The following is a 25,382-nucleotide window of genomic DNA, read 5'->3' as shown; positions in this document are numbered from 1 at the left end:
GCATTATCTACAGCCCACTGGTAGTTTTGAACATCTTAACACGTGAGAGTTTCCCATGTGAAGTTTATGTTTGCCTCATTTAATTATATGGAACTTTCCTGAAGTGTGCTAAAAATAGGAGCTCCGTGGTCTTGACTAATTGGCTCATGTCTGTTATGGATCCAGGAAGGGCAGATACTTATCTGGACACTTTTGATCTCAGAATCTTCTAGAAACAGGCGCACTCAGGCCATTTCCAGTTTCCTGGGTTTTGGTGTGTCCAAACCTCCACCATATCTGTTAGGTATTTCCATTTCTTTTCTTAGCCACGGCCAGGAAATGGGATGCTGGGAGGCTTCTGTTCTATCATTAATAGTGCTGCTAACAATAGTGTTAAGACAGAAAAATACTTCAAAGGTGATTCCTCTGGGGCTACGTTTGAATTTGAGGCTAGTTCTCATTTGACCAGCCTTCTCTGTCAATATTTTGTCTTTGAACCAAGTTACAAGAGCCCAGGGAAATGTGCTTTTCCTGGACGTTTCGATGGGATGTGGAGAGCAAAGAGAGTATAAAATATGCCCCCAGTTACCTTCGCAGGAGTGCTTGCCGAAGCCCTCGAGGCTGCCGCGTGATGCTCTGACCCGCTGCCTGCGAACCCCGTGGTGTAGGAGGCCTGTTGGGTAGCGGCCAAGAGCACAGACTCTGGGTTTGAATGTCAGTTCTGCTCTTCGCTAGTTGTACAACCTGCTCTTTGTGGCTCAGTTTTCTCAGCTGTATAATGAGGTAATAATAATGATAATACCAACCTTATTGGTTTGTTCTGAGGAGCCAGGGACTCACTGTATATACTTGTGCCTGGGCAGGTCAGCCCTCCCACCACCACCAGCATCGCTACTGTCACTTGTTGACCTGAGCAGAGAAGCCGTGTGGCGGTAGGAAATGACGTTGGAGTTCCAAGTTCTGCCTCCATCACCACCTGGCTATTGAAATAGGATGCGTGCTGCTTGACTCAGTTGGGTCATAGAAAAATAAAATGAAATGGTGAAGACAATGGTGAGAAAGATGACTTGAGGTTCGGTGAAGGTCAGGAGAAAAAGGGTAGTGGATACGGAACCAGAAAGTGGGAGAAAGGAAGAAGCAGGAGGCCTCGCGGTTCACCCCTGGCCCAGCGGGGTGCCTGGCAGGCCGGAGAGGCTGCACATGCAGTCTTATTCAGTCCACAGCAGCACAGTGAGAGAAGAGTTTCTAATCCCGTGGGAAAGATGGGTAAACTGAGGTTCAGAGAAATGGGCGCGTTTGTCCCTGCTCATGCCGCAGAGCGATGATTTGAGCCCAGTGTTACTGGACTCCAAAATGCCCTCTCGCATTGACGTAACTTCCTAATCATTGTCAAGGTCACTTGCCTGTTGTGTGCCTCGGTTTCCCCTCTGTGAATTAAGTCATTGACTGAGCATCAGAAGGAAGCTACAAGAATGTACATATGCCAGTTATGGCCACCAGAGAGAGGCAAGGAACGGAACTGTTCTGGGATAACATGGATTTTGTCACTAGGTGACTCTGTAGCAGGCCAGTCCTACCCAGTGATTTTAAGTGTTTAAAGAAAAATTGACAGTTTTTTCTTATAAAAAGTTTTGGGGAATCCTGAGGAACTAAACAATCATTGGGCTAATAGAAAGCTGGGGCTTTCTATTGTTAGTTTAGCTTATACACGTCACTAAAACTGGTTGATTCCTTGTTTTTGGTGTTTTTCTCTAAAGACCACCACATTCTGACCATACACCTTCCGGTGTAATACTTTGTTCATTGGTGTGTGTGCGTGTGTGTGTATGTGTGTGTGTGCACGTTTTCAGAGTAATTCCATAATTCTTAGTTACTGCTGCATAGTCTTGTCTATATGTTGATTGTTCATCATATCTTATAAAGGGTTTTCTTTTCCTATATAACTAAAGCATTGAAAATATTAGGTTATTAACACACTGCAAAATGCAATCAATCAGATGATTATCATCTAATGTTTTAATGATCACATTTTTAATCCAATTATGCATGTTTGAATCTTTCATATTTTCTTTAATTAAAGATTGCCTCCTGGCACTGCTATCAGAAATAAGAAATTGAACAGAATTGAGCCAGTTATAATTGAATGTTGAAAGGAAGCTTCCAGGATAACTGGGCCACGCCGGGCTTAATGGCTGACCATGGCTTGAAAGCCCTCATACAAAATTTCCTAATTGATAAGAAAAATTTAATCATCGTGGGATAGACTCCGTTTGCATTCAAATAGCTATTTCTTGTTCTAAATAAACCTCCCCTAACTGATTATTCATATTGTCACTCAGAATGCTTAAAAGCGAAAGACAGAGTTGGGTGAAATGTAGACTCCTTAATACAGTGTGTATTTAATATAAAAGTCATACATTATTCATTTTTGCAATTTGAATAACTTTGAATTTAGCATCCCTGTTCCTCATCTTTCTCTTTGATGAACAATTAATTATTAAAATATAATATTGTCTGCACATGGTACTGGGATCCTTGAGAGGGGGCTATGAGGTGCACTGTTCTTCAGTTCTTTTATCTAGTAACGCACAGCACCTGCTCATCATGATCTCGTGGAACGAGTGTAGTGTAAGTAGAGCGTTTCAGATATTTTTCTCAACTAGTTAAGTGGCTGGGATAGGAATGTTTTGACTTCAAATTACTAATTAGGATAGAAGTTGGAGGCAGAAGGCTCTGATCAGGATGGGTTTGAAGTCAAACTGGCCTTTTATAGTGAGATTCCTTTAACAAGCACTTCTATGTGTGCCTAAGCCTGGAACTAGTGTTAATTCATTCACTATTCAGAATCTCCTTAGGAGGTCGATAATATGAGAATCCCAGTTTACAGATGAGGGTTCAGTTACAGGGAGGTGTAGTAACTTGTCTGAGGTCAGACCTTCAAGTAAATAAGGTAGGATTCAGATCTGGGGACCTGGTTCTAGCACTTCCCTCCGTTTTACAATATCTACATATTACGACTTTCTTGAGTTCTTAGGGGGAAGGTGCATTCCTCCTTCCCACGAGCTGTGTATCAGGGACTCTCCGTTTGGGGTCCAGCCGTTGAGCGCCTTGTGGCTTAGGTGAGCTTTGTGGACAGCGCCGGAAATGCAGGCCACCATGTCTAACACTATTTCTGACTGAGTATGAAGCATCATGAGAACCCCATTTGTCAGCGGACGCCATCTGTGGGACTGAGCAGGAAATGGCATTTTGAGGCAGATCAGTAAAAATGGATGTTAAATTTGAACTTTAAATCTCAAGGGGCAAAGAAAGCAACTCAAGATTTACTTCTTTAATGTCTGTTCACAAAAGAAATGATCATTAGTGGTGGAGGCACCTGAACATGTTCTAGTTATGACTATCTAGGTGGCTTCCTAACATTTACCCTCAGCCCCCAGCAGAGTTTAAAACAGGGGACGGGTGGCTCAGTTAGTTGATGTGTCGTCTCATGCATCACAGGGTTTCGGGTTCAATCCCTGGTTGGGGTGGGGAGTGGGCCAGTCAATCTATGTTTCTCTCTCTCTCTCTCTCTCTCTCTCTCTCTCTCTCTCTCTCTCTCTCCCTCTCCTTCTCCCTCTCCTTCTCTTTCTTATCAGTGAACATACCCTTGGGAGAGGATAATAATAATAATAATAATAATAATAATAATGAGTGTAAACTGTGCTCTGGGGGCCAATCAGTTCTGCTGCCTGTTTTTATATGGCCCTAAACTCAGGATGGTTCTTACGTTTGAACCCTAATTAAATGAATGGCATTTCTCCCCAAAAGAATTCCATTTTTATTACAGAAGACCCATATTTTAAAAATTGTCCTCAGTGATTATTAGCATTTTGAATAATGTTAATAAGGTTGCGGAAATGTTTGTTACATAAGTACCCCCTTGGCCTGCAAAACCTAAAGTACTTATTACCTGGCACTTTACAGAAAACATTTGCTAATGCCTGGGGTCAAACACAGGGTGAGCCGGCCTGCTCGCCGCCATTGCTGGCCTTGATAAGTCAGGGTGCACAGGGCCCTGTGCCAAGGCTCTCACATTTATTAGCTTGCTCCGTTGTCACAGCCGCCCTGAGCAGTAAATGCCCTCAGCGTCCCCATTTTACAGATGAGGGAACTACCAGCGAGGTTAAGATCTGTCCCTGAAGTCACACAGCTGTTAAATGTCAGCTGGTTCCAAAACTATGCTAGAGCTTCGGCAAAGAGAACGCGAAAATTCTACCATGTACTCCTCAGGTGGGTGAAGAATGTGGCAGGTGGGATGTGCCTTTTCGGCTCTAGTAATCCAGTATTTAAAAAAGCAAGACATGTGCTCAAACACTTAAAGGAAATACATGGTTACAGTCACGTAAGATGTACGTGGTGAGGCTTCGGTAGTTTAGAGGAATAATAATAATACAAGTAATAATTAAAATAATGATATTAATTGTTTACGACATGTTTACTTTGTTTCACGTCTTCCTGAACCCCTTTCTTGTAATGATTTATTTAATTCTCAGGACAGCCCGGGAAGGTTTGGTAACTGAGATCGCGCAGCTCCCATGTAGGAGAGTCGGGATTTGAACCCTCGGACTGAGAATCCGCTCCCTTCTCCAGCCCCTGTAGGGATGGAGTGAAGGGCCAAGGAGGGCAGTGGTGTGAGTGCGGTTTTCAGCACTCAGTGGCTTTTCCTGCTCCCAGGCTCACTGCTGCAGGTTCTAAGGGGTTTCCCTGAAGAAAGAATCCCGTCCGAGGGTCTGTATTCTCCCCCAGTTTTGACTTTGGCTCCATTACTTCACCCTGGTCTTCCACTTCCCTAGCAGTAAAATTAAAGAATTACACCAAAGTGGTGCTTTTCAGTATCCTGGGCTCCCAGCTCAGCTTCAGCCTGGGTGGCTGCACGTTCAGCCGGCGGAGGTGCCCAGCTCCTGCGTGGATTTTGTTTGAATAAAGGGCTCCTGAAGCCACTGAACTAGGGATCTTCCAGGTCTCAGAGCTCTGAGATCCGAGTGGTAGACGGTAGTGGAGCGAACAGGAACAGAGCCACCTCTCTGTGCCCCTTCGCCAGGTCTGCCCGCCTGCCCACCCATCTGATCCGCCTTCTAACCAGTAAAGCCAGCACCTGCCCTTGAGGGTCAAGGACGGAGAAGCCCTCGCATCCGTAGCAGTGGTCACGGCCGCAGTTTCCATGTGTCCCTGTTGAAGTCATGGGCCCATACGGGGACAGAGTTCCCTTTGAAATCTAGCCCCTGAGGCTGGCAGCACAGGCCTTTCTGCTGTAGCTTTTATGTTCTTTAAAGCCCGGCCACTTGCTCATGTGGGTACTTCACGGGCTTTGCCTCGGTGTGGGTTGCCGGGACTTCTGCTCACTCCCCACCTGCCTGCGGCGTTCTTAACTGCAGCCCTTAGGTAGGGTCAGACCCCTGGGAAAACTAAAGATGTTCTGCTCCTTCCGACCCAAGCCCTTGAACCGGAGGCAGGTGGTTCGAAGGCAGGTGTGCTGTGAAGCCAAATTCACCTTCAACTTGAGGGAGAAATGAAGGTGATTTTCTGGCCTCAATGTCAAGCCCTACGCACCCTCCGTTGCTTCCACAGCCCGGAAGTACAAGCAGATGCCAACATATTTCCTGCTCTTAGGCCGGCAGCCCCAGCCAAGCGCGCTTGCAGGGATCCCCATCATTAGGCGGCGGGAACCAGGTTTAAATTAAAGCCCAGACTTGCCAGTGGGCACAGGGACAATCCCTTGTGTCCGGCCTTTTGTCGAACAAAAACCGCTTTTGTCGTTTCGATTATGGAGCCCTGTAATTTGAGGACTTTTGCCTTGATGGTTAATATTTAATATTTCCTTCAGAGAAGAGAATTGAAAACCCATGCCAGAACCAAGCCACGGTTTCTGAGCCTCATGGATAACTGCAGCTCCTTCGCTGTTCCCCGGTGGCCTTGGCTGTAGTTATTGAACCTCTCGGTGCCTCGTTTCCACGGGTGTGAAATGGTCGTGTTAAAGTATGTATTTTACAGGGCCGTGAAGCGAGAGTGCAGTGATGGCTCATTAGAATGGAAGCCTGCCCGGTGGTGTGGCTCAGTGGGATGGGCACCATTCTGTGCACCGAAAAGTTGCGGGTTTGATTCCTGGTCAGGGCATGTGCCAGGGCTGAGGGCTTAATCCCCAGTAGGGGGCGTGCGGGAGTTAGCCCGTAGATGTTCCCTTCCTCTCTCTCTAAAAATCAATTAAAAATCTTTTTAGAAGAAGAAGAATGGAAGCCTGGATTCTGAGCTGCCTGGTTCTGCATTCCAGCTGTGTAAATCGTTAGTAATAAATAATAGGACCCAGCACTTCACAGGGCTGTTTTAAGTATTAGATAAATTAGTCTTTATACTCAGACCTGTGCCTGGCACATACAGGAAGTGCTGTTTAAATATGCTCAACATATAAAAACTCAGACTAGAGCCCTAACTGGTTTGGCTCAGCGGATAGAGCGTCGGCCTGTGGACTGAAAGGTGCCAGGTTCAATTCTGGCCAAGGGCATGTACCTTGGTTGCGGGCACATCCCCAGTAGGAGGTGTGCAAGAGGCAGCTGATGTTTCTCTTTCATCGATGTTTCTAACTCTCTATCCCCTCTCCCTTCCCCTCTGTAAAAAAAATCAATAAAATATATATTTTTTAAAAAATAAAATAAATAAATAAAAACTCAGACTAGAGCCTAGCATTTAGTAAATGTTGTGTTCGAGTAATTTCTACGAAGAGGAAATGCAGTTTTAATGATTCTAATGTAGTCTGTTTCTCTTGGGGGTTTTGTATCATTCCCAGTTACCTAGGCCTCTTGAGTTTAGGGATACACATTTGCCCCCAAACCTGCACTATTTGTTCCGTAAGAAAGAAGAGGGTGGAGGCATGAGGCTTGGGATGAATGTTCCTGTAGGCACAGGTGTGTCCATGAAGTAACCTGGGTGCCTGAAGTCCCCCCGGAATGTGCTGGGGTCCAGGGAGGGTGGAGGCCAGTATGGAGTTAAGGCAAGACATTCGCAGGTGCAATAGCCTAAAAGGGATGAGGAAGACACCCCAGACTTAAACTCAGGTCAGGGCTAGACCTTTGGAGCCCCAGGTAGAGACTAGAACTTTCTCTGGTTTGTGAAAGAAGCTGGATGATCGGGGAGCCTGAGTGGGAGAATTACAACACCAAGCCCTCACCTATGTTGCACTGTTCCTTCCTGCCTCAGGACCTTCACACATGCTGTTCCGAGGCCTAAAATGCTCTTCGCCTCTCCCGCCCCCACCCTTCAACACGGACCTAGCTCACTTCAACTCCTTTGGCTGAGTCAGACCGTGCAAGCTCCAGGGTCCCCCTGCCTCTGCTCTGACCCCAGCTTTGCCCCGTAGAAGCTCTGTGACCTTGGGGAGGTACTCACCCCTTCTGCGCCTGTTTCCTCACAGAGTGACTGTGAGGGATCATTGTTGGGTCCCAGCTGAAATAGGTCATTTCTTCTACATCAGTGAAGACCCTTCCCCTCCACTTTTGTACAAGAAAGAAGCCTCCTGCCAGGGCCACCACTTTGTAAGTTCTGGTCGTTCCTAGGTTAGGTTTCACTTCCATCTCCCCTGGCCCGGGGTGAGAGCAAAGTGATGTAACTGCCTCTGGAGCTGCACCCTGACTCACAGCTCTTTCTCCCCCGGTTCTCTCATGGGGGCCCCGACATTTGCCCCTCTGGTTATTCGTCCTAAAGTATTGTATAGAGACGAGATTGTGAGGGTTTGGGTTAAACAAAGTCAAGCCTGTTGCTTCTCTCGGGGCCGCTCAGAGACTTCACTGTGCTGGTGTTGTGTCATTTCCTGGGGAGCATTGCTCATCATGGAGCCTGTTTTCATGAGACGCAGTGCAGCCCTGAGGACACGCCCCGGGACCCGCTGCTGTGTGTCCGCGGCTTTCCCACCACCAGTGCTGTGCCTCCTGGGCGGTGAGCAGACAAGCTTGTGATGTGGCGCCAGCATGCAGGGGTCTGCCTGTGGGTCTGCAGCACGCTACGACTTACCGTTGTCTTTTCTTTTGCCTCTTCCCCCAAACAGAGAAGGAGACCTTCCTGGATCCTTTCGTCCTCCGGGACCTCCTGCCTGCATCCCTGGGCAGCTATTACCGGTACACGGGTTCTCTGACCACCCCTCCGTGTAGCGAAATCGTGGAGTGGATAGTCTTCCGGAAGCCCGTCCCCATCTCTTACCACCAGGTAGACATCCGGCCCCCACAGGGGGCTTCTGTGTTTGTTTGCTTGTTTTGTGTTGTCTTAACTATCTGACGTTGCTAGATAAGATTTGTTTTTTTTAAATTTTTTGGATCTTCTGATCCTCGCTGATTCATTCTTTCCAACAAACATGTTTTTGAAACTAAGAATTGTAAAATATAAAACATGGTTTTTCAGCTGTAAATTAACTAGCTAGAGAGACGTGCAGGCATGAAATCAGACGGTATTTTGACCTCAAGCAGCTAACAGCTCTCCTCAGTGGTGGTGGGATCTTGTGCCAGGGACTTGTCTATGCCCCTGACATGTGGTAACACATTTCATTCTCATGAACAACAGTGTCATGGGGTAGCTACTGTTGGTCCCCACTTCACAGAGGAGAGACACAGAAATGCAGTTACTTGCCCAAGGTCACACGCCGATTACCAAGCCATGGTGTCTAATCCCAAAGGTCATGCTCAGAACCACTCACCCTACCCAACATTCAGAAAAGGGAGAGATTTGTATACATGAAGAAAGAAAAGGAAAACACCCTTGATGGAGTTCTCTATGTGCCAGTCACGCCACTGAACATTATATATGTTCCATCTAATTGCAAAACAATGTTGAAAGATGGGTTTGACACTAAGATTGGACACATAAGGCCATTGAGGTGTGGAAAGACTGGGTAACATGCCCCAGTATTCATGGTTCATGAATGTTGAAGCCAGAAACCAAGCCTGGCTTTGTCTGATTTCAAAACCCATGCTGCTAACCTCAACACTGAACTGCTTATCTCTGAGTATGGCCCGGGCAGTTTCCATAGGAAGCTGAATTTAGGCTGCTGATAACTGTGGGCAGAATTGCTGAAATGGACATGGGGTTGGGGGCAATGTCAGAGGAAGAGGAGCCTCCAGGGGAGTGAGGGGTCTTGAAATCACCTCCTCAGGAATAAGAGATGAATGGGGAAAGCTCTCAGAGGGATTATCTTAGTCACCAAAGAATGCAGCCTACATGAGGTAGCAGAAGCATCGATTTCTTCTCCATAATTCCAGAAAATAGAGCCAGGAACAATGGGAAGGATGTGTAAGAAAGGCATTTGAGCCATTAACCAGCAGTGTCTAAAAACGGGAGGTTCCTATCGGGAGGTTCCTATCTGGCCTTTCCTAGAAACGCCTCCCCAGAGCCTGACAGCCAGGGTAGGGATGTAGCACAGGGAAATGCGAGGTTTGGGAATGATGTGATAATATCAGCAATATAACTGAAGACACCGGCGGCAAGGTTATGAACCTGACTGGCCTGGAAAGGAGTCCAAAGATTTTCCAAGAGCCGAGGATGGAATAGGGAGTAGGGGTAGTTGGTGGATGGTGTGCTGGTCAGGTCTCTTTTGGAATAAGAAACAGAAACCCCTTTCAGGGGTAGCTCATGTGGAGGGAGTATTTTCAGGAAACAATGGTGGGGGGATCCTGAAGCCATCCTGACCAGGAATATAACTAGCAAGTGAGGTTCATGCTTCACTCTCTCAGGGGCCACGCAGGCTCTTACATCTTGGCGTTTCTGCTATGGCTTTGTGATTCGGTACTTTTGCAAAATTCTGGTTCCTTCTCTCCCAGGTGTTTTTTTTTGTTTTTTTTCCTTTCCCAATATGGTTAGTGTAGTACCTGTTGACCTTTCAACTCAAGGGTTAGTGACCAGCTGACAGCAGTCTGGATCTTAGTCAGATCGTGTGCAGGAAGATAGGCCCAGTAGACATTGGCCGACCAACGAGTTGGTGGGTCTTGGGTCATGTGCCCGATGTGAGTAAATCAGCAGTCACTTCCTAGGACGTGAGGGTTGCCCCTGGGGGTAAAAGGAGCAGTTTGTGCAGGAGCGACACCACATCTCACTGAGGAGTTAGGAGGCGTGGGCCCAGGCCAAGCAGATGTATTTGGCCTCACTGCCATTAGCAAACATTTGACTGTCAGAGTTTTTTCTTTTAATTCTGCTCTTATCAAAAAAGAAGGACTAGTGCCCTGGCCATTGTGGCTCAGCTGGTTGAGTGTCATCCCATGCACCGAAAGGTCGCCGATCCAATTCCTGGTCAGGGCACATGCCCAGGTTGTGGGTTCCGTCCCAGGTCAGGGTACGTACTGGAGGCGGCCGGTCGATGCTTCTCTCTCTCTCTATCTAAAATGAATAAAAGCACACTACAGGAAAGAAGGACTAGCAATTCGGTTTCCGAACAGGACCTGCCAGCCTCCAGGAGATAAGGAACTATGAAGTGAATTTCCTTCCTACTGGTGAAGCCAGCATCGTTTTATCAAAATAAAATTCCAGTCCACGTGTTTGCATCCTCAGGGTTGGGGGAGGAGCTTTGTGGATTAAGGTAAATGCTTTGTCTTCAAAGATATAAAGGCTTGGGATAAGGAAGTTAAGAAAGCCAAGCCTGGCCCTGTGAGGGGCAGAGGCAGAGAGCGGCGGTTGTCAGGGTGGGGAGCCGTAGGACGCATGCTGGGTTTTACTGCGGTCTCCAGTTTTAGGCTTGTGTCTTGCCAAGTATGTGTCAGTTAGAAGCATTTTGATATTTGGTGACTGGGCCTTCTTCTTTGTTAAGACTGGTTTACCCTCAAACTCCCTGCCACCCACACACTCAAAGAGAAGACATGAGGACAGAGTTTTCCTCTCTGACTTACAATAGGTGACTTCTCTGTAGCTATTAATTATTGTTTCAAGAAAATTGTGAAGAAATAAATGAATCATATCGGCTCCTTGTGTCTTTACTATAAACCATCTTCAGATAAGACTTGCCTTGATGAGGCACAGCTTCATAGATCCCTGTCTGTCTCCCAGGGAGGAAACAGCTCGTGTCTGTGTGGCCACGCTGGGTCCCTGCCGGCCCGCTGCATGAGGTCACAGCGTGTCCGCCCTGGGAAGGAAGGCATTCGCCGTCCCAGCGGTGGCGCGGCAGACCTCCCGGCCCTGCCAACATTCTTTCTGAAGTTAGCACAACATGTTCATTTCAGAAGGGCAGCTGGCCAACTTGGAGGAGCCAAGCAGACAATTCCATGTCTGCGTCTGTCGGAAAGGGGGCGTCCCCAATCCTTCATCCCTCTCGCTGTCTCCGCTCCTCTCTCACACGCTGCGTGCCTGAAGCAGCCAGGATGAGAGCATGTTCACCATGAAGTATTGTGGTTGGCGCGGACTGTTGGCTGCTAGGATGTGGGTTTCTTTGAAATCTTCCAGAGTAAATAGGAGCAACTACTTTATTTTTTTCTCCTTTGTGAGTCTACTTGGACCTTCAAACCAGGCTTGGAGCCAGTGAACCCTGACTCCGCCTCGTGTGACAACCTAGGACTGAACACGGTGTGGCCGATGAAATCACACGCAGGCTTTGGGGGCCAGCACTCAGGGTAGCTTGTGTGGCTTCATTAAACACGCATTGTTAATAAGAGGAAACCGGGCCGTGGCTTTGTCACCCAGACGCTATGGTGACACTCAGTCCTGGTGTGGGAGGTCAGAGAGCAGGACTGGTGCATTGGGAAGGTGCCAGCTGTGTCCTAACCAGACAGGACGTGGGCGCGGATGTGCTTTATTCTAGGACAGAGGCTCTCAAATGCTGGTGCTCGGGCCTTTGCAGACCATCCGGCCTTCCCTTTCCAGGACTGGTTGCTTCCTGTGGTTTAAAATATGACACTGCCTGTCATTTTCCTGAGCGTGCACTTTATCTTAGTGCTCTTGGGGACACTATAGAAAGGCAGTAAATGTCTAAATATGTCCAGTTTGTTTACTTTTGTTGTTGTTTTTTTTCAAGTATATTTTTATTAATCTCAGAGAGGAAAGGAAAGGGAGAGAGACATAAGAAACATCAACGATGAGAGAGAATCATTGATCAGCTGCCTCCTGTACACTCCACACCAAGGACTGAGCCCACAACCCAGGTATATTCCCAGACCAGGAATGGAACCATGACCTCCTGGTTCATAAATCGATGCTCAATCCCTGAGCCAAGCCAGGCGGGCAAGTTTGTTTACTTTCGGATGCTTGATTTCCCCCCCTAAGAATAAGCTGGAGTGGATAGGGAAGGTTTATGTGCTTGATTTTTTTTGTATCAGTGTTGTCTCTTTCTTAAACAATGGAGCAACCCTTTTGAATTAACACCATTTACCGTCTGGAGCCAAGCTGCGTGGGGTCCCACTCCTGGCGCGAGTCTTCAGACTCTGCCTCGGTTTCCGTCTGTAAAAGGGGGGTGATACTAATGCCCACGCTGGAGTCTTTCCCGAGCTTCCGTGGTGGAATGTGTGTGGAGTGCAGGGGTCGGCCCTGGCACCGCAGCAGGGGCTCGGGAGACACTGGGCGGGGCTTGTTGCTGCTCCCACCTGCTCACCAAGGCTCTAGGGCAGCACTGTCGGTATAAATAAGACAAAAACCATGAACATCGTTCAACATCTTCTACTAACCACCATAAAAATGTGAAGAGAAACAGGTGAAATTCATTTTACTCTATTTTATTTAGCCCATTTTCCCCCAGGTATTATTATTGCAACCTGTAGGGTAGCTACTGGCTGTGAGGCTCTAGTGTTTATCTCAAAGCCATAATCACCAGCAAATCGCTTCCTTCAGAATGTTTCTATTCCAGCACTCCGTGATGGGCAGTGCGTGCACATAAAGGTTCTTTTAAGTAGTGGCTGAAGGTGTCATTATTAATCCACAGCATATAGCTTTCTTTGTTCATTATGGTTCAATCCTTTCCTGTCTGCAAGGATTTCTATAATCACCTTCATGAAAAGCTGTCTGTAGCTATGGGGTCCGGTGGGAGGGGGGGATGGTCCCGGGGTTAGCTGGCTATTCTTGGATTTTATTTGGCAGCCATGTTTCAGTGAGTAAACCTTTGGATGCTCCAGGCTATTGAGAATGTAATATTCCATCATGACTTGTTTGGTAACGAGCCAACAAAACAGCACCTCCCCCCCCCCCCTTACCTCTCAAATGCATGGTGAAAAAGTGTTTCTATGACTCTGGGCGTGACATTTCAGTTCCCAGGGCATGTCCTGAGGGTTCTTCTTCTGCTTATAGTGGACGCCGGCATTGTTTCATTGCCATCGCCTACCCGTTCTGTAAAATGCCATGCGCATTGCCTCTCCACGGCTCAGAATGTCGCTCTGACTTTCCCTCACGTCCCCCTTCAGCCACAATGGTCCACTCCCGCGTCCCGTGGACCAGCGCCCTGGCTGCGCACGGCGGCATGAATACATTTCAGCTTTCCTTTCATTCGAACCAACAGATTAAAAACTAATTATTCTCTGTAATATTTTTATAATAAAAACTAAGCTGAAATGATTTATATACACTTCCCGCTAAGACATTTGCAATTCAAGGTTAAAATTGTTCTTGAAACAGCACCAGTTAAAATGCAATTACAGCTCCCCGAGCAGGGATAAAAGGAAGAGATGTTTTACATGGTCACTTCCAAAGTTAAAAAGTCCATTGAATGTTATAGAAATAAAAACTTCCATTTAGCTTTACTCCATGATAAAGGCTTCACTCGTTACGGTGAAGTAAAGATAAACTCAGGTGTGTCTGTTAGCTGTGCCCGACAAAGAATGAGTGAATAAAACGCAGGCTTGGTGAGGTGGGTGGCATCTTGGCCTGGTGCCACCGTCCTGGTCACATGCCCGGCCTCCTGTGCTGGCCGGAGGCTGGTCTTCCCAGAGCACCCCCAGTGCAGGCAGTTATGTGGCCATCCATCAGTGTCTTGCGGAAGTGGTATTTGGGGATTAGCTAAGGGGAATTGTTCTCTTATCACCACATCAGTTTCCCCCACAGTGTGACCCCGCGAGGAATGCTGTGGGCCCGCAATGTGTTTGGCATGAAGCCGCTGAGAGCATGAAAAAGAGTCACCTCTTGGTTCCTGGATGACCTTGGGCAGGTGATTTAATGTCTCTAAGACCAGTTTCCTCACCAGTCGAGAGTCTTAATGATACGTTAGTACCTCTGACCTTATGGGATTTCTGTGAGGAGTAAAGAAGAAAGAGCACATGACCCTCTTACTTAGCACAATGCCTTGTGCCTAATAAATGCTCAGTAAGTATAAGATGCTAGTGTTAATGTCATAATGCTATTAATAATGTTACTTTAATATTATTTAAGCTAAAAATAAGTTAGGAACCAAAATAGCGTTTGTAAAGTGCATAACCAAGTACATGGCACATGATGGGAGTGATGGAGAAGCAGATGGCACTAGGTTGTTGGGAGCTTAGAGTACAGTCCTGATGACCACATTCCCATAAAGCATTAATAATAGTAATCGTAGTGATGATAATATGGGCTCCCCTCTCCAACCCAGGGACCAGGGAGGGTTTCCAGTCCCTACTCAGGCGTGCCAGTTACCAACGAGAGGCCACTGGCAATTTCACTCAACGTTCAGGAATGACAGGGTTTTCCTGAATGCTGCCAAGCTAGCGAAGGACCGTGGCTGAGTCTGCTAAGAGTCCTCCTTTCCCTCTTTTGTTCGACTGCCGTCGAAGGTGTGATCCAGTTGACAATATAATATCGTCAGGTCATTGGTTCACTGTGTGAGAACTGTCGCATCCTCCCTTCGAAATCTTAGGGCAAGGTGAGTTAATGACAAGGAAGTGGCCAAGCTTTTAAACCATAGCATGCCATTAAACTGTAAGAAGCAATTGAAGCATTTTTGTGTTAAGTTCAGAACCTGCCTGTTTTCATAGTTATATGACTAATTCTTTCCGGAGGCATCAGAAATAAACTTTTTAGGAGAACTAAATGCTGTCTTGTGGAAGAAGCAACTATTCTAGAGGAGAAACAAACCTCAGATCGAATTGCTGAGGCATCTCGCAGGCCATCCTGTCCTGGCATCTTGGAGATTAAACTATTTCAGGGCAGATGGCTGTCTTTTCCAGAAAAATCTCTGTTCTAATGTGCTATGTATGGCTTCCCAGTCTATTTTTTAAAAAAAACACTCTGAAAGTTAAGGAATTCCTTCCTCTATTCAGCTCACATCTCCAAGGCTGTAATTTAAACCAATTTCCTCTTATTCGGCCTTCTCTGGACACGGAGAAGAGCTGGTCAGCATCTTCCACGTACAAGGGCCTTTAATCAAACTCCTCCTTATTCGCCGGTTCTGCCGGCTGCACTGTCCCACTTCCTCTGACCTTTCACACAGGACTTACTCTCCGTCCCCTAAATCATTTTGGTTAGTCTTTCCCTAGACCAGTGGTCGGCAAACTCATTAGTCAACAGAGCCAAATATCAACAGTACAACGATCGAAGTTTCTTTTGAGAGCCAAATTTTTTAAACCTAAACTATATAGGTAGGTACATTGTTATTAACTTAATTAGGGTACTCCTAAGGCTTAGGAAGAGCCACACTCAAGGGGCCAAAGAGCCGCATGTGGCTAGCGAGCCGCTGTTTGCCGACCACGGCCTTAGACTGTTTCCAGAGGGTCTTTACTTTGCTTCATGTAATTTTAAGAAGCTATTTTCTCTAAGAAAATCTGAAACCTCCTCTCATTTTTGGGCGCATTCAGTCCAGACTTTGGTCGTCCCCACGTGGGTGTGCCGTGCCTGGGGATTTGCTTTCCAGCACCTCCCTCATCTTGCATCCGAGGGGGTCACATTTGGACAGAGTAAGCCATCTGACCTTTGATTGCCTCTCTCCCTCCACTATAAATACAGAAGGAACATCTGAAGGAAGGATGGGGGAGGGGAGGCACATTCTGCCTGGCAATGCTGGGAGCTGTGAGAGGAGACGCTGTGTGAATAGCAGAGAGTTGGAGTAACTCGAGAATAATGTGCTCCTTTTACGTGGAGGCTGGTTGAGAGACCGTCTGGTTCTATTACTTTGATGAAAAAAGCAGAGAGGTTTCACGGTTTATTATCACTTCACATTTGCAGAATTGGAGGGAAGGTGGGATGATAGGCGAACCCGTATACTTGAATGATTCTTGGCTAAAATCACTCTGTACTTCACTTATGTATTCATTACTTTCTGATGCGAAGAGAGGGCGTTTCAGAAGGAAGCAGGCTGTTCTCAGCCAGCTTCTGCGAGGCCGTTTGAGAACACTGGGGTTAGTTCCAGGCTTCAGGATGACCATCCGAAACCGAGGCGGTAATTCTCTTGTTTGTTTATGCCTTGGTGGCAGCCACCCCCTGGCCCCGAGGCCGAGGGCAGCCACTCTAAGTGCCAGGGAGGCATCGTCTACCCATCACACCTGGGGACAGCGTTCTGACCCGCATTCAAGGGGCCAGGTGTTCCAGGAAGAGTTCGTTCGGTCTCTCTCTTCTTCACTCCATTCCTTCCCCCACATCCAGGAGTTAGATTTTCGGTGGCTGGCAATGTTAGGCTACGGTCCATTTCTTTGGTGACAAGAATAGCTCTGTGGTCCGTTGGGAACTAACCTCTGCCCCCAGCCCCTGCCCTTCCTGCGACCTGCTCCCATGAGTGGAATGCCGAGGGCCAGTGGGGGTGCTTTTTGTCATAGAAATAGGATCCTGGAGTTGGGAGTGTTTTTTTTCTCTGCTTTCCCATGGAAGTTTGGTCAGCAGTCTTGTGGGAAATGGCCCTTAATAATGTTACTAATAATGATAGCTGCGGATCTTCACTGAGGCTCTCCGGGGGCTAGGTGATGAACGTAGATTTTAATCTTTTCCATCACCTGGTAAGATAGATACTAGTATTATGTCTGTTTTACAGATGAGGAAACTGGAGATGCAGAAAGCTTGACTATCTGACTGTGCTGGCCTGCCTGGTAGCTGCTGACCTTGGGGGGACGGGCGGAGGGGGGGGCGCAGTTAACTGGCAAGCCATGCATTTAGCAACTTTGTGACTTAGCGACTCGGATGCCCTGGATCCCCCGGATATAAGGAGAAGCTCAGGACAAATTAGATCATTGATATTTATTGAGGCCTATGTGCCAGGAACCTGGCACTGCACATGGATGATCTCATTTAATGTTGACTTGAACCCTATCGCGCGGATGCTGCTGTGATTATCACCACTTTATTGAGGAGATTTTGAGGCTCCGAGAAATTGAGCATCTTTCTCGGCGTCACAGAGTGGTGGAGCCATGGGGCTAGAATTCCCCCCCAAGCAGTCTGGCTCCAGAGCCTCCCAGTTTCACCAAAACTCCATGTTCCCGTAATATTGAAGGCCGTGGCCGGGGCCAGAGCTGCGGAAAACATGGGACTCTGCGACATGGACTGAGAGTTCTCTACACCTCAAAACCCTCCAATGAAGGGTTTTCCTGGGTAGTTGGTGGGACAGAAGCCTCAGCCAGACGAGCCAAAGCCTGTGCCCCGCGGGTGTGTCAGACGCGGCCTGGGGCACGTCCGATCATTATTGTGTTCTTGTCACCCCCACCCGCTGGGACCTCGAAGCTTTTCTAACTGATGTTCTTTTTTTCTCCCCTCGCTGGTTCTCTGTGCAGCTCGAGGCTTTCTATTCTATCTTCACCACGGAGCAGCAAGACCACGTCAAGTCAGTGGAGTACCTGAGAAATAACTTCCGGCCACAGCAGGGTCTGAATGGCAGGGTGGTGTCCAAGTCTGCCGTCCACGACGCCTGGAACCATGACATGACAGACTTCCTCGATAACCCACTGGGGACGGAAGCCTCTAAAGGTACCTTGGGATCAGTGCCCTTGCCCCAGGGAGATTCCTGATCATAAATTACTTCAATTGAAAAGGAGTTCCAAACCAGCCAAGAACTGGGACTTGGTGTTAAGCGTATGCCCTTCTGCTGAAGGGACGCGGGTGGTTGCTAAGGAGAAACAGGTGTGGGAATAACTAGTTAACTAGGTAAGTTCAAAACTGCCCTGTTGATGAGGAATATAGGAGTCATTCTCTCGGATTCTGTACCTTGCGACATCAGCACCAGTTAGTTCATGTCTAAAGAAAGCTTCGGGGTGTCTTACTGCTTAGCTGTTTTCCTGTTGGGGTCAGGAGTTTGTCTCAGGGCCTGGACTTGCTCCCAGGGCCCCTGTCTGCAGCGTCCTTAACAACATGCAGCCCAGAGAAGGACTCCAGGCAGCTCTGCCCCTCTAGGCACCACCTGGCCTTTGAAATTATCACATAACAGTTTAATGTCCGTGTCTGATAAACCTAAGTTCATAATTTCCAGCCATCGAGTCTTTTCCATTTCTACTTTCTTAATGTGAAATGAGCATGAGTTTCTCTCCCAGGAAACTAGAAAGTTGACTCTACCCTGGCAGCCCGCCCTCCCAGCTCTGTGATTTGTCATAATTGTGGCTCAGAGCTTGGGGAACGCTTAGCGGAATAAGGCTGATCGAAGCCCGGGTGCCTGGAAGGGAGGGAGGAAGAACAGGCGTTTTTATGATCTCTCTCAAGCCAGTGCTCTCCTTCTTCAAAACTGTGAACTTGGGTGATGCAGGGTGAGCTTGTATCGTCTATCAGCACTGGAGTTCAGTGGGGGGAGTTACATGGAGAAGTTTGGCAAGCGTGCCCCCACCCCCAATCAAAGGGGCCTGGCTACTGGCACACGGCCTTTGTGGGAACAGGGGGACTGAGATTCTGTCCACAGATAACCGCATTGACCTGCCCTTTGATGGTCAGAATAAGCCCATTTTCCAGGCTCGTAGCTGAACAGGAGCTAACAGAAGAGGCGAGGATGTTTGAGAGTGTGACCCTCTCCCTCTGGTCTGCTTTTGTTTGGGGACGGGGAGGAGGAGCTAGTCTGGCCAGGTTCTGTCAAGAACCGCTGGAGATGCAGTAATATGGGGCGGACACCTTGTCGAGGGCATCATTTGTCAGCCTGGAACAATGGAGGGCTAAGAAGCACACAGACCTTAAAATGCCTTCAGTTGGGCCGCCATAGAAAACCGCACGCGGGCTCTTTTTTTTCTTTTTTTCACCGAGCTAAAAATAAAAGAAAACCACTGAACTCCAGCGCTTTCTCCCGCGGGAACTGGCTTGGGAAATAGCTCCTGGGGGCTGACTGTCTTGTGAGACGTGAATGTGCAGGACGCGTGGGGGGTGAGGAATTTATATCACAAGGGAGCGCCGGATTGGGGAGCTCAGAGCTGCTGAGGATGTGGCAGCTGCAAAGTGCTTTCCTTAAAAACGGGCTGAGGATGCGATGTTCGTCAGCCATGCAAAGAGGAGTGCGAGGCCCTTCATACCCAGGGAAGTGGAGACAGTGGTTTCCCCTGGCACCAAATGGTCGAAGCGGGCAAGAGCCTCCGCCGAGTTCGCGCGGAGCCCTGGATCCGTCCTGCCATGTCAGGGCCAGCTCTGCATTCCGCAGCTTGTGGCAGTGCCCACAGTGCCCACTGCTGACTCCTAAGGTGTGTGGATGTGAAGATGTTTGTGATCTTGCGAGAAGCAGAGAGAGATGTAGGTGCAGGCTTATGTCTTCTTTTTTAATCCTCTCCCAAGGATATTTTTCCATTGATTTTTAGAGCGAGTGGGAGAGGGAAAGACAGAAAGAAATATCGATGTGAGAGAAACACATTGATTGGTTGCCTCCTGCAGGAACCCCAACCAGGGCCCAGGCCAGGGAGGAGCCTGCAGCCGCAGTACGCACCCTTGACCGGAATCGAACCCGAGACCCTTTGGTCTGCAGGCCAACACTCTATCCACTGAGCCAAACCGGCTAGGGCCCTACATCTTTTTTAAACAGAGTGTCAGTGTTAACACACAGGAAAACACGCATATACTACGTGGACAGCTTGATGAGTTTTCACAAACTGAATGCACTTGAGTCACAAACACCCAGATCCCGAAGCTCACACCACCAGCTTCCCAGGAGCACCTGCGTCTCTTGTTCCTGGTCACGGACTGTGCCCAAGGGCGGCCATGGCCGTGAGCTAGCCTTGCCTGCGGGTCAGTTTCATGGAAACAGCCATGCAGGGTGGCCTTTCTGCGTCTTGCTCCTTGTGCTCTCCTGGCTTTGAGAGTCATCTATGCTGTCCCATGCAGTTGTAGTTTGTTCTTCCTTATCGCTGAATTTCCTTGTGTGACTGTACCTGGATTGTTTACCTCTTTCAATAGACATGGGTGTATGGGTGATTATGAAAATTCTTGAACATGTCTTGTAATCAGCGTATGGACACATCTCTGCAGTGTATGCACCCAGGAGTAAAGGCTGCACTCAACATACACATACATGTTCAGATTTGGTTACATGTGGCCAGACAGTTCCCCAAAGGGATTGTATGTACCCACAGTATATATAGTTCCTGTTTTTACAGCCTTTGGGTGTCTTTTTTTTTTTTAAGGCATAATCTACATACCATAAAATTCAGTGATTGCAATTGTACAAGTCAATAATTTTCAGCGAATTTATAGTTTTACAGCCATTTTTATCGCCCCAGAAAGATCGTCATGTCCACGTGCAGCCAGTTCTTCCTCCTGTGGTCTCTTCCAGCCACCACCGATGTGCTTCATCTTTCCCTTGGTGTGAGGAGCCTAAGATTTATCCAGGATGTATATGCATGTATCGTAGCTTATTGCTTTTTATTGCTAATAGTCTATTTGTTTTATATTTTTAATAACAGCTTTACTGAGATTTAATCTACATACCATAAAGTTCATTCTTTTAAAGTGTGCACTTCATTGAGTTTTAGTATTTTCACAAAGTTGTACAGTCATCACAACTCTGTGTCTGCTTTCAGAACATTTTCATCACCCCACGAAGAAACCCCGGGCCCATCAGCTGTCACTCCGATTCTCTTTCCTCTCCTTTCCCCCACCTCCCCTCAAGTTCCCGCCAACCACTACTGTGCTTTCTGTCTCTCTGGACTTGGCTCTTCTGGGTAGCTCATATAAATGGAATCATGCAATAGATGGCTTTTTCATCTCGAGCCGATTTCACTTAGCATCATATTTTCAAGGTTCACCCATATTCAAGCACATATCAGAATTGTGTTTCATTTTACTAAATACTATACCATTGTAAGAATATGCCACGTTTTTATCCATTTATCAATTGATAGACATTTGAGTTTTTTCCACTTCTTGGCCGTTATGAATAGTGCTGTTAGGAACATCCATATTTAAGTTTTTGTATGGACATAGTTTCTCTCCTGGATGTAACCCAAGAGTAGAGTTGCTGAGTCATACTCTGTGCTTACTGTTTTGAAGAACTGACACACTGTGTCCCGAGTGGCTGCCCCCGTTGCCTTTCCCATCAGCAGTGTAGGAGGCTCTGACTTCCCCACATCCTCACCAGATCTTCCACCTCTTTCGTTTTGCCATCCTACAGGAGGGGGAGTAGTATCTCTTTGGGGTTGTGATTTGCACTGCCCTAATGTCTCATGATGTCCTATTTGCTATTCGGTGCACATGCCATGGAACCATGGTCCACGTGCCCCAATGTTTCTCCTTCCTTCCGCCCCAGAAGACTCGGTTCCAGGGCACCACAGGCCAAGGGCCACCCGCAGGTGCTGGCATCACCAGGCAGTGGGAGGACTGAGATTGTTGACTTTAGAGAATAAATAGCCAAGACAGGAAGAGTTCCTTCTCTTCAATCTTCCACAAAAAAAAAAAAAAAAAAAGATTTCAGAAAGAGAAGGATGGTATTCTGTAATTTTCAGGTAATTCAAAAGGAACCGATCCTGTCTGATTGACAGTCTCTATCCAGTCATTACTGGGAAGCTCTCAGTGCCTGGGAGAGCCATGATGTTGAGCATGGAGCTACGCACTTATCGGGCCATTGTCACAGAAGAAAGAAAAATCAATTAATCACATAGGACAAGAGTCAATAAACATCTTTGTCTGAGTACCAGACAGTGGATCCTGTGGTCTCTGTTGCAACTACTTAGTTCTGCCACTGTAGCATTAAGGCAGCCATTGTCAGTATATAAGATGACTGGATGTAGAAATAAAAAACTTAACTTGGCTCTGGCTGATTTGGTTCAGCGGATAGAGCGTTGGCCAGTGGACTAAAGGGTCCCAGGTTCGATTCCGGTAAGGGCACATACCCGGGTTGCGGGCTCCATCTCCAGTAGGGGGTGTGCAGGAGGCAGCCAATGAATGATTCTCTCTCATCCTTGATGTTTCTGTCTCTCTCTCTTCCTCTCCCTTCCTCTCTGAAATCAATAATATATATATATAGATATAGATATAGATATAGATATAGATCTATATAGATATATATAGATATATATAGATATACACACACACACACACATATATATATATGTATGTATATATATGTGTGTATGTGTGTGTGTGTGTGTGTGTGTGTATCTATGTATATATATTTTTAACTTAATTTACAAAAAATAGGTGACAGGCTGGATTTGGCTTGGGAACCATAGTTTAGTGACCCTCTAATGGATGGCTTTAAATTTGCTTTAAAGTTACTATTTTCTTGAAGATGATAGTAGCTATGACTGTGAAAGTGCCCATTGGTTGGTTTTATTCTTCCATCCCACTACAAGACCCTAGGACTAATGAGCCTGTTAACTTGGTAACCAACCACTCAGCAGTTCACCTTAGCACCTGGTCATTTGCCACCAGAAGTGTAAGCAGAGCCGCAGCAGACGGAGTACAGCACCCACCTCCTCGTTCCCCTGCTGCGCTCTCCAACTCGTGTGCACTGAGCAGCCTTGGGGGGCTGCCTGCGCTTCTGTGCCCCATCTTGCCCTCTGTCAGGGTGATTGGATGTACAGGAATAGAGAAAACGGAATCAAGCCTTTTGATGCCAAGAATGAGACACATTGGCCGTGTGAGACACCAAAGACAAGGGGGCAAAGTCATCTTAACATTGTATTCTTGCCGAAGAAGGACTTGTAATGGATGTCACCCAAAAAAAGTCTAAAGCTTTCGTTCCAGTAAATGGAAACAGTATTTAGGCTTGTTTAAGGGCCATGGAGTTGGCCAGCCTGCCCTGTATCGGTAAATAACGTGGACAGACTTGAGGATTTAATGGGCTGTCATTTCCGTTATTCTGCAACACACCCGGGGCACTCGGAAGATGGTTTGGTGATTAAGTGCCGAATGCTGCCCATTGTGAAGACTTTTGGAACAGCGAACAGAGAGAAATAGCTTTCCTCCCAACAACATGAAACATATGGTTTATTAATTTAATGAAATCTGTTCGAATCACAGTGGGATCAAAACCACTTGATCTGATAAATTGATTGGATGAATTAATTAAAGTGACACTGTATGACGTAATGAAAGCAGAGGAAGTGGCAGGGACACTGGCCTGCCCGTGGATCCCGTTCTCCTAAGCCAGGGCCGTGCTTTCTGGAAAATGGTCTTTGCTTCTGTCGATGGAGGGATCCCTTTTTTTAGCCACATTTTCAGTTCGTGTTTTGGTTAACAGCAGTGTGAGGACATGTACCACCTCGTGAGAATGCTGAGGGCCTAGCCTGCTTCCAGCCGGCACACTCTGAGAGCGAGCTTTAACTTCCACCCAAAGTAACGAAGAAGTGAATCCGAGATTGCTTTCTCAGATGTGGACATTGACATCGAGGTTGTCTGCTATTTGGGGAGAAAATACTAATGTTGTTCTGTTTTCGGTTTGATCATTTCCACTCACCATGCTAATGAGCTTGCGTTATTTTCTCATTAGGAGTAGGTCTGATAGGAGCACCTAATTCCTTGGGAGGAGCTGCCCTCCCAAAACTCGTCCCTCCGTTGGCTTGCTCCTTGCAGAACCTTTCACCCCGAGAAGTGCAGGGAAGCACGTGGTTGTGCAGCCTCCTCCTTTTACAAATAACTACCATTTAGCTGTTACTTTTTCCCCTGAAGAGTGATCAAGAACGAAGGCAAAAAGTAGGACTGGGTTTAAGGCTGTCCACACTTCTGGTTCCTCCCCGTTTTGAAGGTCATGCCATGTTACATCAAACATTTGTACATGCTCGGACATCCCGTGAGTTACTATAATTTTATGTTCTTCTTATTTATTTATTTATTTAGTTAGTTAGTTAGTTAGTTATTTTTGCAAGCCTCGCGTAGCAGTTTATTCTGAATTGACCAGCATTTGGCACTATGAACATCGTCTCATTCCTTGAGATGTGTTCCTTTTGAAAAACAGGATTCTAGAGAACGAGCATTCTAAACTATTGCAGACGTTTCTTTTTAAAATCTTTATTGTTGAAAGTATTACATATGTCCCCTTACAAAGAAAGGTGCCTTTGATGATTGGCGTGGAGTTGATATTTCACAGACACTTCATGAGCATTAACTGCCTTGGCTTCATGTTTGTAGCCAGTGAGTTTCTTGTCATCTGTCAGGCATCTCACTTCCCGACTCCAGGCTGTGCCCGAAGCACCTGCAGCTGAAAGGCTGTGGGAGGGGTTTGTGTACCTGATGCTGTGTGAGCCTCCTTCATGCTAGTGTTTGATTTACTCCCTCAAACAACCTCTGTCAGGACTCAGTTTCTTTTATTTTTTATTTTCTAATCCTCACCTGAAGATATGTTTATTGATTTTTTTATTTTTTATAGAGAGAGAGAGAGAGAGAGAGGGAGAGAGAGAGAGAGAGAGAGAGAGAGAGAGAGAGAGAGAGAGAGAGAGAGAGAGAGACGAGAGACTGGGGATTGAACCCACAACCTAGTTTTGTGCCCTGACCGGGAATTAAACCTGCAGCCTTTTGGTGAACTGGATGACACCTGGCCAGGGCAGAACTCACCTTCCATTTATCAAATATTTGTTGAGCATCTACTATGGCACTAGACACGAGGGAGAGGAGTTCCTCATCTCGGAAGGACAGTTTAGTGGCGAGAAAGAAATCAATTGGCACATGTCAACCAATGGAAGAACTTTGTGTTGTTGTGAGATTGCATCAGGTGGTGACTAAGTGATAGGAGTGGGGGGCAGTGGGAAAGGGATCTAGGGACCTGCCCTGGACAGGACAAGTGGTGCCAGGGAGCCAGCCCGGCAAAGTTCTTAGAGGGAGAGGTCATTTGCAAAGGCCCTGGGGCCTGGGAGGCAGCATGGAGAGGTGGGCAAGCGAGTGTGAAGGGCGGGAAAGACTTTTCTTGCTAAGGATCTAAGGTTGTATTCTTACAGCAGTGGGAGGCCGCGGAAGGGGCCAAAGCAGAGCCATCGAAAGAGCTGAAAGGTGTGTGAGCCCTCACTCTGTGATGTGAGGAGTGTTTGCAGAGGACCTGGGGTGGAGTCTGCGAGACCACGGGAGGCTGATAGAAATATTCCGGGCAGGATGCCAGCGGTTGGATGCCGGCGATCCTGGCGAAGGTAGAAGTGATCCTTAGG

At 47.2% G+C, this 25,382-nt stretch overlaps 1 protein-coding gene across 3 annotated transcripts in view; it reads left to right on the top strand.

Annotated features, from left to right (window-relative positions):
* Positions 1–25,382, top strand: part of PTPRG (protein tyrosine phosphatase receptor type G) — a 677,374-nt gene that overhangs the window by 546,873 nt on the left and 105,119 nt on the right. For all 3 annotated transcript variants that reach the window (XM_036331715.1, XM_036331714.1, XM_036331716.1), the window contains exons 7-8: positions 8,054–8,211; positions 17,625–17,817. In XM_036331715.1, coding sequence (XP_036187608.1) covers positions 8,054–8,211; positions 17,625–17,817 — 351 coding nt within the window. The remainder of the gene's footprint in view (positions 1–8,053; positions 8,212–17,624; positions 17,818–25,382) is intronic.

This window comes from Myotis myotis, unplaced genomic scaffold, assembly GCF_014108235.1.
Source record: "Myotis myotis isolate mMyoMyo1 unplaced genomic scaffold, mMyoMyo1.p scaffold_m19_p_13, whole genome shotgun sequence".
NCBI classification, from domain to species: domain Eukaryota; kingdom Metazoa; phylum Chordata; class Mammalia; order Chiroptera; family Vespertilionidae; genus Myotis; species Myotis myotis.
Note: the sequence above shows the minus strand (reverse complement) of the source record. Positions and strands in the feature narration are given on the sequence as shown.